The sequence below is a fragment of the Nipponia nippon genome, unplaced genomic scaffold (assembly GCF_047370975.1).
Source record: "Nipponia nippon isolate SJK-2023a ecotype South Korea unplaced genomic scaffold, ASM4737097v1 scaffold_4, whole genome shotgun sequence".
Lineage (NCBI taxonomy): Eukaryota > Metazoa > Chordata > Aves > Pelecaniformes > Threskiornithidae > Nipponia > Nipponia nippon.
In genome coordinates, this window is record NW_028262358.1 from 85,666,162 (window position 1) to 85,679,153 (window position 12,992).

The 12,992-nt window shown below is 47.1% G+C and overlaps 2 protein-coding genes across 13 annotated transcripts in view; one reads left to right on the forward strand and one right to left on the reverse strand.

Annotated features, from left to right (window-relative positions):
• Positions 1-310: 310 nt before the first annotated feature.
• On the forward strand, positions 311-2,493 carry LYRM2 (LYR motif containing 2). The gene is made up of 3 exons (XM_087774266.1): positions 311-600; positions 985-1,125; positions 2,071-2,493. Exons 1-3 carry the CDS (start codon positions 487-489, stop codon positions 2,149-2,151), a joined length of 336 nt encoding a protein of 111 aa, XP_087630392.1. The 5' UTR covers positions 311-486; the 3' UTR covers positions 2,152-2,493.
• Positions 2,494-4,509: 2,016 nt separating this feature from the next.
• Positions 4,510-12,992, reverse strand: part of ANKRD6 (ankyrin repeat domain 6) — a 117,776-nt gene continuing 109,293 nt past the window's right edge. For all 12 annotated transcript variants that reach the window (XM_087774252.1, XM_087774251.1, XM_087774258.1 and 9 more), the window contains 4 exons: positions 10,886-11,038; positions 10,196-10,309; positions 8,107-8,449; positions 4,510-6,865 (listed from right to left, as the gene is read on the reverse strand). In XM_087774252.1, the coding sequence (XP_087630378.1) occupies positions 6,294-6,865; positions 8,107-8,449; positions 10,196-10,309; positions 10,886-11,038 (1,182 nt within the window). In that variant the 3' untranslated portion in view covers positions 4,510-6,293. The remainder of the gene's footprint in view (positions 6,866-8,106; positions 8,450-10,195; positions 10,310-10,885; positions 11,039-12,992) is intronic.

Below are 12,992 nucleotides of genomic sequence, written 5' to 3' on the forward strand. Positions count from 1 at the left end.
AGCACCTGTCTGGGCACAGCCGCAGGTACTTAAAAGGATGCAAAAGGCAGCTTAGTGTCGTGAATTCTCCATCTCACTGCGCTGCTTTAATTTGATGCTGTGCTTAAAGATGTGAGGGGTATAGCTCCGTCAGCCGCCGAAGCACAGGCCCTCCCCCAGCCCTTCTGTTTATTACTTGGGTGCTTGTTTTGTTGCTGGAGCTTGACTGCAGTTTTGGAAGAAAGAAAACCGAAAGAGGAACCTGAAGCAAAAGCCCCACGGCCTCCGGTTTTGCTGGTGCCGTTGCTGAAGGGCCTCCGGCTCCCCGCAGCCCCGGCCGGCGGCTCCGGTCCGCCCCGGCTACGCAGGGCGCTTGGCTCTGGTTTGGCACCCGCCTCTCCTCGGTTTGCTGGCCGCGGCGAGGCCAGGCGGCCGCCCCCGGGGCCAGCGAGCCGGGCCAGCGCCAGCCCCGGCTCCGGGCCCAGGCGCCTCCCGGCGGCGCAGGAAATGGCCGCCGCTGGGCCCCGCCCGCCCGGGGCGGGCTCGGCGGCGGCGGGAGAGGCGGAGCTGGGCGCCATGGCCGCCAGCCGCCTGCCGCCGAGCGCCCTCAGCCTGAAGCAGGTACGAGCGGGCGGCTGCGGCCTCGGGAGTGGCCGTGGGCCGCGCGTCCCCCTCCGGCAGCCGCTGTCCTGACAGGGCTCCCCGGCGGCAAAGGGCAGCGGCGGGCGGGCGGGCGGGGGCCTGCCGGGTGGCCGGGAGGGCGAGCCGGCGCTCACCCTTCCAACGCCGCATGTCGTGCGTACGGCTCGCCTCGGGCGCCACGTTTGGTGCGTGCCTTTGCGGGAAATCTGCGGCCTGGGACCTGAGGCGGTACTGCGTCTTCTAGAAAAGGCGGTGGGGAACTTGGTGCTGGTTTAAATGTCCCTCCAAGCAGAGAGGGCCGCGGAGGGTACAGCTCTCGGCGGCGTCCTGGGCCAGGGCCAGGCTTCCCTCTCTCCTTCCCAGTTCCTGAGGCGGCAGCAGGTCCTGCAGCTGTACAGGAGGATCCTGCGGGCCATTCGCCACGTCCCCGCTGAGGCCGATCGCCGCTATCTGCAGGAGTGGGCCAGGGAGGAATTCAGGAGGAATAAAGACGCTACGGAAGAGGTGAGGATGGGGAAGCCGCAGCCCCGGCCACCTGCCCCCGGCACGACCAGCGCGCCGTCCCGCGCTGCCTGGCCTGGGCTCGCTTCGTGGGACTCACGCTGGACTGGTGGGGAGCTGCCTGCTGCCCTCTTCTCTTCAGGAGCATTCGCGTGAAGAACTCCTTCAACATCTCTAAGTGTTATGCCCCTGTTGGCCGTAGTCATGTTTCGCGGATTGCCAGAGAGTAATCTCTAATTCAAAAGCTAAAACACAAACAAATCCTGCTTACTCTAATCACAAATCAGAAAAATTGTACTAAATAACAGGATAACTAACATAAACTTACCAACAGTCAAGCTTTCTATAGCTTCTTTTTTTCATCTTTAATTTCAACTATAGTCGAGCTGAACACAATCAAATTGGATGGTTGTGGATAGGAAGCACGTATGAAATGCAGGCACCTTCACACTTGTATGTCTCCTGTTCTCGGCTTTCTAGTTCGTTCCTTTTTCTAGCCAGTGCTCAAGGAGTCGGTGGCTGAATTATGCAGACAAAGCATTACAGTACTTTTAGATAAAAATAACGTTGAAACATCCCCTTGCTCTGTAAAACACCTGTCTTCATAACGCCTGTGCACAGTCGTCCCTGCTTACTTGCGAAGGTGATGGCCACAGACGTGTAAAGAAACCATTATTAGGAGCTTGAATCCAGTGCAAAACTGAGTTTTAAAGCAAAGCCATAACCAGCTCCCAAACACATCATTAAGGAATTGGACAACATTAATTCACTTATTCACCTGTTTTTTTAACCATCTCAGTGACTATAGCGGTACGTGGCACAAAGAAATAGATGGCACTAGTGCTGCGAAGAATCGTGTGTATTTTAACATGTTAAAATCTGCGTGCTTGTGTAAAACCTGCGCTGTGCGCAGACGTTCGGTTCAGTAGCTTCCGTTTTGTTTTACAGGATGCAATCAGGATGATGATTACTCAGGGCAACATGCAGCTTCAGGAGCTTCAAAGAACACTTAAGCTGGCAAAATCCTGATTGTCTTCATTTCGTTGACAGCTGGGCTTTGATCTGCTGCGAACAAGCATAGTATTTTTTCCAGATTCTGTTTATGATAGCAGCCTTTGCTGACAACCTGGTAACGTTTGAAGGTGGAATCTGCCACAGCGGGTTTTGGGTTTTTTTCGTATTTTTTTTCCCCTTTCTCTTCTTGGTTTGGTTACCCTCCCGTGTGGAAATCCCTCCCGACACAAAGGCCTTCTTTAAAGAACTGAATGGAGGATGTAGCACGTGCTGTGGGAAAAGCAGAAAGCACCAAAAATTACAACAGCAGTGTTCGTTATGCCAGGGAAATGGGAAATAAATATAAAAGTCAGATCATTTTGTCTGTCTTGTCTTGTGGCAACTCTAAGTGGTAACATTCATAGCGGTAACAGCTCTTTCTGTACCGTGCCAAGGATTTGTACCAAAATTTGGGATTAAAAAAAGCGTTTGGGATAAATAAATGGACCCAAACCAAATAAATATGATAAAACATTCAGAAAATGTTTTGTATGTAGATGTTGATTTTCAGTTATAGCTGAATAAAACTTAAGAGGGGAGGTCTTTATATATGAAAATGAGAGATTTTAGCCCCAGGAACGGTTATGACCCAGTTAACAGGAAGTACCTTCAAGTTTGTATTTAAAAGTCAATATAAAGTAGAATTACAAATAGAAAATACTAACTGCAAATACTGTGGTCTGTTTTTCTAAATGTCATATTACTCCGCTTCGAATTGTTAGCTTGCAGCTGTTCTTACCTTCCTGTGAATTGCAGTATATGGGGTTCTCTTCCCAGATAATTTAAAAATGCCGAGGTGAGTCTGAGATTTTGTCAACGTCAATAGCCAGGGAACAGCAGACAGACACCCAGCTATCCAGTAGCTGTGTGCAGTTTAGGTTGTGGTTTCAAGAGAGGGAGGACCCCTTCCCTCTCCCGCTCTGCCCCCTCCCCTGGCCAAGCAGGCTTTCCGCCGGCTTCGCGAGCGGCACGGCCTCGCGGCACGGCCTCGCGGCACGGCCGGCCAGTGCCGCCGCGGGCGCGAGGGAAGGGACAGGGCAGTATCCCCCCGCCAGGCTGCGGGAGGGAGGACCGACCCCACTCGGAAGCATGCAAGAAGCATGGAGCCAAAGGGGCTTCCAAGCTACATACTTCAGCAAAGCTGTGTTGTAAAAAGCTTGCTGCGTAACAAGAACGAACGCCTTGTTTTTTTCCTAATTCTTTTTCTAGAAAGTCCTTCTAGACTCCTTTCCTGTGAGGTTTACTTAGCTGTGCAGTAAGGGATGTGGCTCGGGCAACCAGGGAGGCTGCTGAAGAGCTCAGGTTTGTATAGGCAGAAGCCTTTGAGCTTCTACTCAGTCAGTGAAAAACACGTATGTCTAAATATTTTGTTAAAAATCTAAATTCTGTTTACATTTTCTGGTAGAGTACATGACAGAACGTGAGTGTGTTGGGGATCGATTTTTTCACGTGACCAGAAAACGCTATTAGGAAGGAATTTTGACTAAACCAAGCCATCATCGATGTCAGCTTGTTCTCACGTGTAGCCTTCCCTTTCCCTTCAGCCAGTGGTTTGCTTTCTGCTCCTTAATTAGGAGACTTTCCCCGGCCGCTTCGTCGCAGCGCTTTCCCTTCAGAGCCCGGAGTCCGCCTCGCCCCTTTGCCTCCGGTTTGTACGGTCCTAGGCCGTGGCCACGGGATCCAGGCGCAGCCTTGCCCCGGGCAGCCGCTGACCTGAGCGCTGCTGCCTGTCATCTCCGCTGATGCGTGGGCTCCTCAAGATAAAATCGCTTGCCAGAAGCCTTTAGGAGTCCAAGCATACTCTGCTAGGGGAAGTAAATTTACTCCAAGGGTGTGCTTCGGAGAAAGGCAGGTAATAGGAGTGTTTTGTAAAGAAGTCCTTCAACTCTTGAAGGAGGGAGGACTACAGAGGGGAGTAGAAAGGAATTAGCATAAAGTGCCTCCCTTCATTTTACAGTACACTTGGCTACAGAAAACCTCTAAAATCAGTACTCTGCAGCTAAGTTACGGTCTTAAATTATTGCTCCCTTAGCTACTGCAAACTACTGCTCCAAGGGCTACCGTGGCCGGGCGGCCCGTACGCGAGGCGGGTCAGCTAAAGCCGTCGCCTCGCCGCTCCCCTCGCGGTGGGGCGAGCGCCGGGGCCCGCGTGTGAGCGGCTGCGTGGCTCGGCCCCCGCCAGCCGCGTCCCAGGCGGTGGCAGGGTGGGCCCCGGTTCCCTCTTTTAAACAACAAAAGCTGAGAAGTCCAAGTCCAGTTTTCTGCTCCCCCCTTCTCAGTCCCGCGAGGGGATTTTGTCCGTTTTCTCCGGCTAGAAAACATTACACCACAGACTTTGGAGCGACACTTGTTTTAATTGCTTGGCAAAACACTCACTTTATCGAGATGATACAAAACTTAAATAGCATGCTTCTGCATTCCTACAGTAGCTTAAACGAACCTGTAAACATACGGAAGTGTCTATATATTAGACTACAGGAGTCAGAGCAATAAAACTAGTATTTCCGTAACTGCAGACATACTTTTCTTGTCTTGATAGTGCATTGAGGAACTTGAAAAATATTGTTATATAATACAATTTTCTTTGCTTTATACATCTGCTAAGAAGACAAAAGCTTAATTACTAATTAGTCAGTGGTGCCTTCAGTACTGTAAAGTATTTTGTATTGATTTTAGGGCTCCTCTGTACAGAAAAAAAATCTCCTTCTCCTTGGCATAGCAGTACTGTCCTGTGTTTGAATTGTTTGTGAACAATTGTTCTATCGCGACCGGTGAATTAAACTCACTTTTCTAACAGAATCTGATGAGGCCTCCTCAGAGGCACAAGGAGGAAACCCGACAGGGACACAGATGCAACGAGTTACAGGTCTTCTCGTTTATTTGGAGTCTGTCAGCCTGGACAACACTGGTCATTGTAGGTTTTGATTTTATAACAAAACACATCCACAGAAACTTTAAAACGTTGTTGAGTTCTATTTTGTGGGACTGTTGGTGAAACCAGTCCTAAGACCTGCAGACTCACCAGGGCCCGGCCTCTCTCTTTACAGAGACAAGGGAAAAAACAGAGAGAGGAATCGTTCAGAGGAACAAAGGAAGACACGTCTGGGCAAGGTCTCTGGGAGAAAATCCTGACTCTGTAGAAAAAGAAACATCTGAGTACAGGGAACCAAGCTTTCACTTCTTTAGATAAAGGACTTTTTCAAGCTTCTTCAGTAGTAGAGAATTCAGCCATTTGCTGCTTGAGGGAAAAGAGATTTATATTAAAATTACACCTAACAAGTAGAGCATGGTTATGGTAAAATACCTGCCATCCATGCCCTAAGCAAAACTTCTCAGTCAGATTACTTGAGTATGGCCCCACCAACCCGTGTAACCACAAGGAGCTTTGCAACCAGGACACCATGAAAAAAAAAAAAGACAAATCTAATTTAGCCTTTGTTTTAATAATGTAAAGCCAAAAGAGAAGCCCAGTGGCAACCGCAGCCTCTGTACCTAATGGGATGACTCGCCTTAGCATCTCACTCAGCGGGAGCCTGGCCTCTCCCCGCTGGAAGCCGGCATCTGTCACCTACATGGGCTTGTAATGCGAGTTGGTTCTGTAGCTTCTCTCCACTGACTAGAGGGAGGCTGTGGGGAGTATCTAAAATAGTATCAATAGCCCTTCATCACTAAGGAATTTCTGTCAAAAGCTCTCAAACATCCTCGATTTATTTCAGTATTGGTATCACCACGTGTTTACATGTAGCATACAGCGGAACCCTCTAGCCACACGTGAGCTACGTGGAAATAAGGAAATTCCCTTTTCAGAAAGCAGTTTTGGTTTCTAATGCAGTTTGTTTTCAAGCAGCACCTGGAAATCGAGAGTGCAATATTGAACGGACTCTTGGAAATAACAAAGAAGGGATCTAATCTGCAGCATCTCGTTGTCATCGGTACGGTCTGCGTATGGATTCTCCTTGGTTCTGGAGTTTCCAAAGTTATTTCTACTCCTGAAAAAAGAGCGTTTTGTTTGGATGTAACAGGCACTACAAATGATATATATCTATCAATATTCCAGATTCCCATACAGCAGGTTCCAGAATGAGTCCCGTTGCTTGTCTTTACCTGCTCGGTAGGTGCTAGCTCTCTTTCTGCACCTTAGTCCTTAATTTGCTGAGCTCCTCTTCTAAGCTTTTAATATGTTCCTTGAGCGCAGCTTTGTCTTGCTGCGCTTTCTGATTAGCTTGGCACCGGGCTTCTTCTATCTTCCGTTCATACCACTTCTCCATCTGCGTGGAAACGGCCTCGAAGAAGTACTGCGTTATCTCCAGGGCCTGGGAGGTGTCTCTGAGCGGAGGGGCGGGCGGCTGCCCCGCAGGCAGCGCGGAGGGCTGCTGCTCCTGGCTCTGATGCGCCCCGGCGTGGTGCAGAGCTTTGTGCCTTGACTGCCCGCTTTTGCTGGACTTCTTTGTCTGAGTTCCTTTGTCAATGAAGTAGCCGCTCTGTGGCTCGGTCTTCGCAGGTTCAGTCAAGGGCTGCAAAGCAGCTTGAACCTTAACGTGCCTTAATTTGGAGCCCAAAAGCTCGGAGGAGGGCAGCTCCTGCTGGAACCTGTGGAACGTGCTGGCACTAACAGCTTTGTCCTTTGGCCTGACATCTTGAGCAGGGGCAGAAGAAACTGGTCCTCCAATGATTAACTGTTGCTCTGTACCTACAGAATAGAATACATACATATGTATTTAGAAAAGCTCCAGGCATTTATTTTAGCATTCAGAAATCCTCACTGTTGGATAAATGATGCGGTTTCCCACGTACCACGCCGTGTGTACATTGTAGAGGCTTGTATTAGTTTATCCTGTCTTCACAGTCAGGTGATAGACTGGAGAGTCACTAAAAGAGAAAGGCTGGCTCAGGCAGAGGCACTGCATTGCAGCTGTGGGATTACAGACTGGCAATGATCAAAGGACTTCACAAGAAGGACGTGTAGCAAAGATCAGGCTAGATTCCCAAAGCAGTTTATGACTGCTGGTATTTATGAACCCCCTGCTTCTACAAAACTTGAAGCCCCGCTAATTTTGCAAAGGTAACAGATTTTGATGCTCCTGAACTGTTCATTGCAGTAGCTCACACTCATGCTGCCACAAGATCTCCTGCGTGGTCTTCTGCCTTTCTAGCCTGGGGTATCCATGTACATCCCTGTTCTCTTTGCACAGTGTTTTGAGGGGCATCCACAATGTATTTTACAGAAGCCCAGGGCTTTGATAGCACTCTCCTTGGCTGTGGAGACCTGGGCATTCTGCCTGTTTCTTTTTTCCTCCAAAGCTTCCCTGGCCAAGCACAGAGAGGTGGCTTGAACCAAGGTCTTCCATATCTTCGGGTGGCCACGATCCCTGAACGGGCTTGAATGTCCTCAGCTATTTTTGTTCTTGTTGAATGAACAAGTAATTAAACAGACTTTGGTTCAAGCAAAGAGGAAAAAGTGAGAGGTTTATTCTAGATCCTTGCAGTTTGAATATTAAGAAGGGAAATGAGTATTTTAGGTTCACATCCTTGCACCCTGCCATTAGGGTTCCATATATCTGAAAAGCACTAAATACGATACACTTTCTTCAGTAGACTTTGGATAATCTGCACACCTTCCTGACAGGCAACGGGGTGGGAGCAATTCTGACTGGGGAAGCTGGAGAAATTTCAGAAAACAGAGTTATTCAGAGCATCAAAGGACTTAGCTTCAAAGACACAGTGACATGGAAGCGTCGGGAAGAGCCACTGGAATTCCACCCAGCTGTGTCTTAAAATATTCCCAGCAGCTGCCTTGAAGTATATTCTGATCCCAAGACGTTAGGCATATGGATGGGGGAAAGCACACAGCCAGAATGAGTATCTGTGGTATTAATACAAGTACCCCTCAGTTAATTAGCTCGCCTTTGAATGAATACGACATCTAAGTACCTGACAAGGTTGTACCTGACGCACCGTCCTGTTGAATGCAAAACTGTTGCCCAAAGCTCTGTTCTGGCACCTGGACTCTGCTCCTTCCCCCATCTTCCGAGAGGCTGTTTGGAAGCGTGATATAGGAATGCTGGTGGGAGCCCTCCGGCTGCAGCACGGGCTGGCTGGCTTTACAGTCCTTGGCGCTGTGGGGGTTGTTCTCAGTATCCAGGGTCTCAGTGAGAGACTCACAAGTGGACAAAGTTGATTTTGGTCTTGATGACCTGGAGTCTCCAGAAAGCTTGAGCTCCAGATTCTGAATCTTCAACATGCACCAAGTCTTCAGCTCATCCACCAAGGAAATCTATGAGAAAGAGACTGTAGGTTAGATGATCCTGTGATTAGATCCTACGGTTCCCAGGCTGCTGAGGACGTGTGGCAGGGACAAAGAGAAGCAAGCCTGGTATCTGTGGGCTTAGACTCCCTGTACAGGTACGCATGCTGCCACTGGGAATATTTAAAGGACTACAAATCAGAACAGATGAAGAACTATGCATTAGCTAATGAAAGGCACCCTCTTTAGGCCAAGCTACCCCCTCTTGGATTTGAACGTGCTACTTCAAATGCAGCTCTAAGTCCTCTGATCAAGGCTGACTTGCGTATTCATACAGTCAACGGTACTTGCTAAGTGCAAGGAATGTCACATGTGGTCAAAGCTGCCATTTTTAAGAGTGAAATTCAAATTAGACACTTCTGGGACACAGCTTTATACCATTACGGACCTCTGCTCCTCTGTTCATTTGGTGATGAGTCCAACACTAAATGATAAATTACTAACAGCTTTCAAATTACAAAGGTGCTTAATAAGTGTCAGCTACAGAGCCATTTGCCAGTGATCATTTAAAATATTAGTAGCTCTTTTACCTTCTTGTTCATGTGATATCATGAATTTAGGTCAGGCCCTCCTATACACATGGACATTTAGTAAAGCCTAACTCGTTTTTTCCAGTAGTTTCCATTAGACTCAACAGAACAGGAACAGCTGGTATCACTTAATGGTAATTTCAATTCACCTGATGTATCACTCCAGTATTTCATTTCTTAAATAGAGATTACAAGGAGATGGAGCACAAGCCCAGACATTCAGAAGCCAGTATAATACTTTTGTCTCTTATCGTGAAATAAAAACTAAAGTTGCCTTAGTTTGATAAGTACTTTTCTTTGGAGAAAAGTGTTTTGTGGATGTTAGACCAAAGTATCTTGATGAGTAGTTTATGCTGGGATTATCAGAGCTGCCCGTCTTTTAACATGGATTTGGAATTGTCTTACAAAAGGTCATGACCTTTTACTAGCACAAAGCATATTTCTCAATTCTTAGAAGAATATCAAGAATGAGAAAATTAATTGTATTTTAAATTTACCCGTGTGAGCGGAGAAACACAAATTTCTTAGCATGTTTTGATGGTGAGTTTTTGCAGAAGCTAGAAGGGCAAGAGCTGGATCTCCACGGGAACAGTTATTCTTGTCATGCTGGTTAAACAAGCATACAAAAGGAACTTGCCTACTGGCAGTAATACACAGCTTGGAGGTGGTGCACTGGTGCCAAAGTCAGAGGGAAGAACTGCAGCCTTTTAATACATGGGGAAATCAGACAGGGGAGAAGGGAGAGATTCCCAGGAGGGCACACAACCAAATGGATGAGAAGTAAAAGGAACAACACAGATCTTAGCCTTTGTTCCTATTTGCAGATGTTCCTGCAGACGTCCTTTAATGAAGCAAAAGCTGGAAGTACAACTGCTAAAAATCTAGCAGTAGGAATTTTTGCAAAGCACTGTTAGAAAAAAGATACTTTGTTATAGATCCCAGACTTCAGACCCACCAAATTGAATTATGACAGTGGGACTGGATTTCACATTCCCCATTTCTAATGCAAAAGCTTTATAAATTTGGTTTGGAGATCAAGGTGGTGGATAGGAATAATTTGGTCTCTGAAGGTCTTTTGCCTGTTTCAACAGATGAGAGAAATCTCCAATATTCTCTCTGCCTGCTGGAACAAAACTCTTGGGCCGATCCATCTGAGCTAACAGGGAGTAGCTGTTTCAAGCCCTACCTGCCGTTTCTCCCCCTCGTTTTTTTCCAGCTCAGTGTGCTGTTGCAGGCGGTGAAGGCACTCTGTTCTCTCCGCGGACAGCCGCTCAGCCATGAGCTTGTCTAAAACACGGAGCTGTGGAAAACAACACAAGTTAGCAGAGATGATCATGTTAAAAACCAAACAAAACCCCCATCTGTGAACCTTGTAAGTCGAAGTACAGTCTGTCTTTCAGTCTTCATTTCTAGGAATGCTGCCAACTACAATTAGATGTAGCTTGCAAAAAGGCTGAATCACAAAATTATCAATGGATGACAATTACATTAAAACTAAAAAATAATTTAGAGGATCCTGAATCTCAGTGCAAACAGAATTAAGCCAAGAGGGATTTTTACAATTATGAACTGACCAGCTGTAGGACTGCCTCTGTCTTTTAGTCTCACTCTTAGGGCCTCAAGCAGTTTAGATCTATTGTCTAAAGAAGCACGGGAAGCCACTTAACACATTAAATGTGTTTTTCTCAAGACCCTAGTTTGCAATATTAGATCCCTGTGGAATGTCACGGTTCCCTGGTCTTGAGTATTAGCTTTCAGGTTCGTTTTTACAACACAAGAAGCGATAACCGAATGCTGACAATGAAAACATTCTTTAAGCTTAGGATATGTTTCTAATAGTCACGTGGGCAAGCAGACCTCCAGGTGATATTCTTACTTGATGTTGAGTTTTGCTTTCCATCTGGCCCAGCTTAACATTCATCTTATCTTGTACTGTCCCAAACTCAGCTTTTATCTCTTCCACCGTTGCCTCCAGCTGATTCTCCAGTTTATTTATCAGGGGCTCACAACGACATCCATTTATCGGTGCCTGAAAGGAGGAATACATTTACTTGCTACATCCCGCTGTCCTCTTAGTGCACTTGGAACATTATCGCAGCCTCCTTGAGTCAATCTTGGGCTCTTCTGTACCACATACTGTATCTCACCCTCCTGATAACATCTTACAGTAGCTCAGCCAGCAGGCTATTAGTTGGAAAAGCACGGAGTAGAAAAGGATTGATCTGATTTATATGGATGCATCCTAACACACAGCTGTGTTGATTTCGCTAGGGCTACAAGCAGCAACGAGCTCAGATCACGTATGCCGCGGTACTGCGTGCTGTATGAGGGGATACCCCATTACAGGCCTATGCCCAGTGTCTCGATGCTGTAACTCTGAATTGTACAAAAATACCTGATTTTGTGGGTATGTGTGGGTTTGTGTGCATTTGGTTTTTAACCTGATGCCAATAATGTGCTTTTTTTTCAGTACTGTATGGCAAGGTCTCACTGTTCCTGTTTGCCTTCACCCTGCCGGCATTCAGCTGACCCTTATCTGCTGTGCACACCGCTGCCTTCCTTTGCTCTGCACGACACCGTCCCAAGGCTCCTCTGCAAAGGGAGCTGCACTGACCACATTTGAATCTCTCAGGGAGACGGTCACAAAAGGCTCCCTCAAGCTAATCCTCATCGGCTTCCTCTGCAGGCCACCGGCAGAAAGTGGCTCCTTCAGGGGGTGAGTCAGGAGCCCAAAGCGGCTGCTCTGAATCTGTCTGCAGAGGAGCCTCCCTCTCTCCTTTGGCCCCTGCAGTACTGTTTCAGAAATTGGTGGTTATTCTCTTGGCAGGGGAAGGCAGGTGGTTTGCTGAGCACTAAAGCAAGCTTCAGAAATACACATACTTAAGAAATTCTGTTTGCTATTCAGGGCCTGAGGGCATCAAAGAAGACAGACGAGGAAAAAAGAAGGGGAGAGAGGATTGTCATGTATTTCAGGCAATACTATAAGGGATTCTAGCTCTATGAAGCTAATCTTTGTGAATACATTAGATTTGTATACAAATCCTGTCTGCTCTCTGCACCTCTCTTCCTGCTCCCCAAGTCCTTCCTACTCGCCCATCCTCCTCCCATCAGATCCTAGGGGCAGGGAGATACTCCTTTTAACACATGAAAGGTCCTCCATCCTTCCCAATGTCTGCCCAGAGTGCCCCTGTCTGGAAATTTCCCAAGCATTACACAGCGAGGTGTTGGAAAATACGGCCAGTAAAACCTTTGAAGCCTGACTTGAGTGATCTTCAGAATCTGCTGAATTTCTTAACTACAGCAAGGGACTGAGGAGGGCTGGTGGATGGATGTGAGAAGCTAAGGAAATGAAAGGATTGACCTCCCAGGGGTACAGGAGGGCGGCATTATGAAAACAACAATACAGGCGTTACAATGTCTACAGGGTAATTTGCTGACTGTTTTCATGCTTTTTAATAAACGTGTACTGGTAAACACTTGCATAATAAAATGAGTAAAATATCAGTCTCTAAACTGGAATAAGTGCACATGAGCTGGTAACTCCAGGTTTATTTGTGAACCAATTTCTGTACAGCTCCTGCCTCCAGTAATCCTAGAATCCCCAAAGACATCTTGCAGTAAACAGAAAGAATTGAAACAAAATGTATCGAGCGTACTCAAGCTCTTGGTTTAGGTAGTAAGCTTCAGTGCTCACAGACTGCTCTCATTTATTTCCCTTGGAAAAGCTCTTTGTGTTTCCTGTTGGAAATCTTAATATTTCGAAGTGTATCGTAAAAGTTCCGGTGTCATTGCCAGTCACCGTTCACACCTGATCTCCAAAAAGGAAACGTGTTGTAGATCAAAACTAGTTACGTATATCTTCTTTAACACGCACAAAAACAGCTTATTGTTTACCAGACTTCAGGCCAAAATGCAGCTGAAGCCCAGGTGAGAAAACCAAATCCACAGTCGTGATTTCATAGCCTTGAGAGCGCAGTGACCTG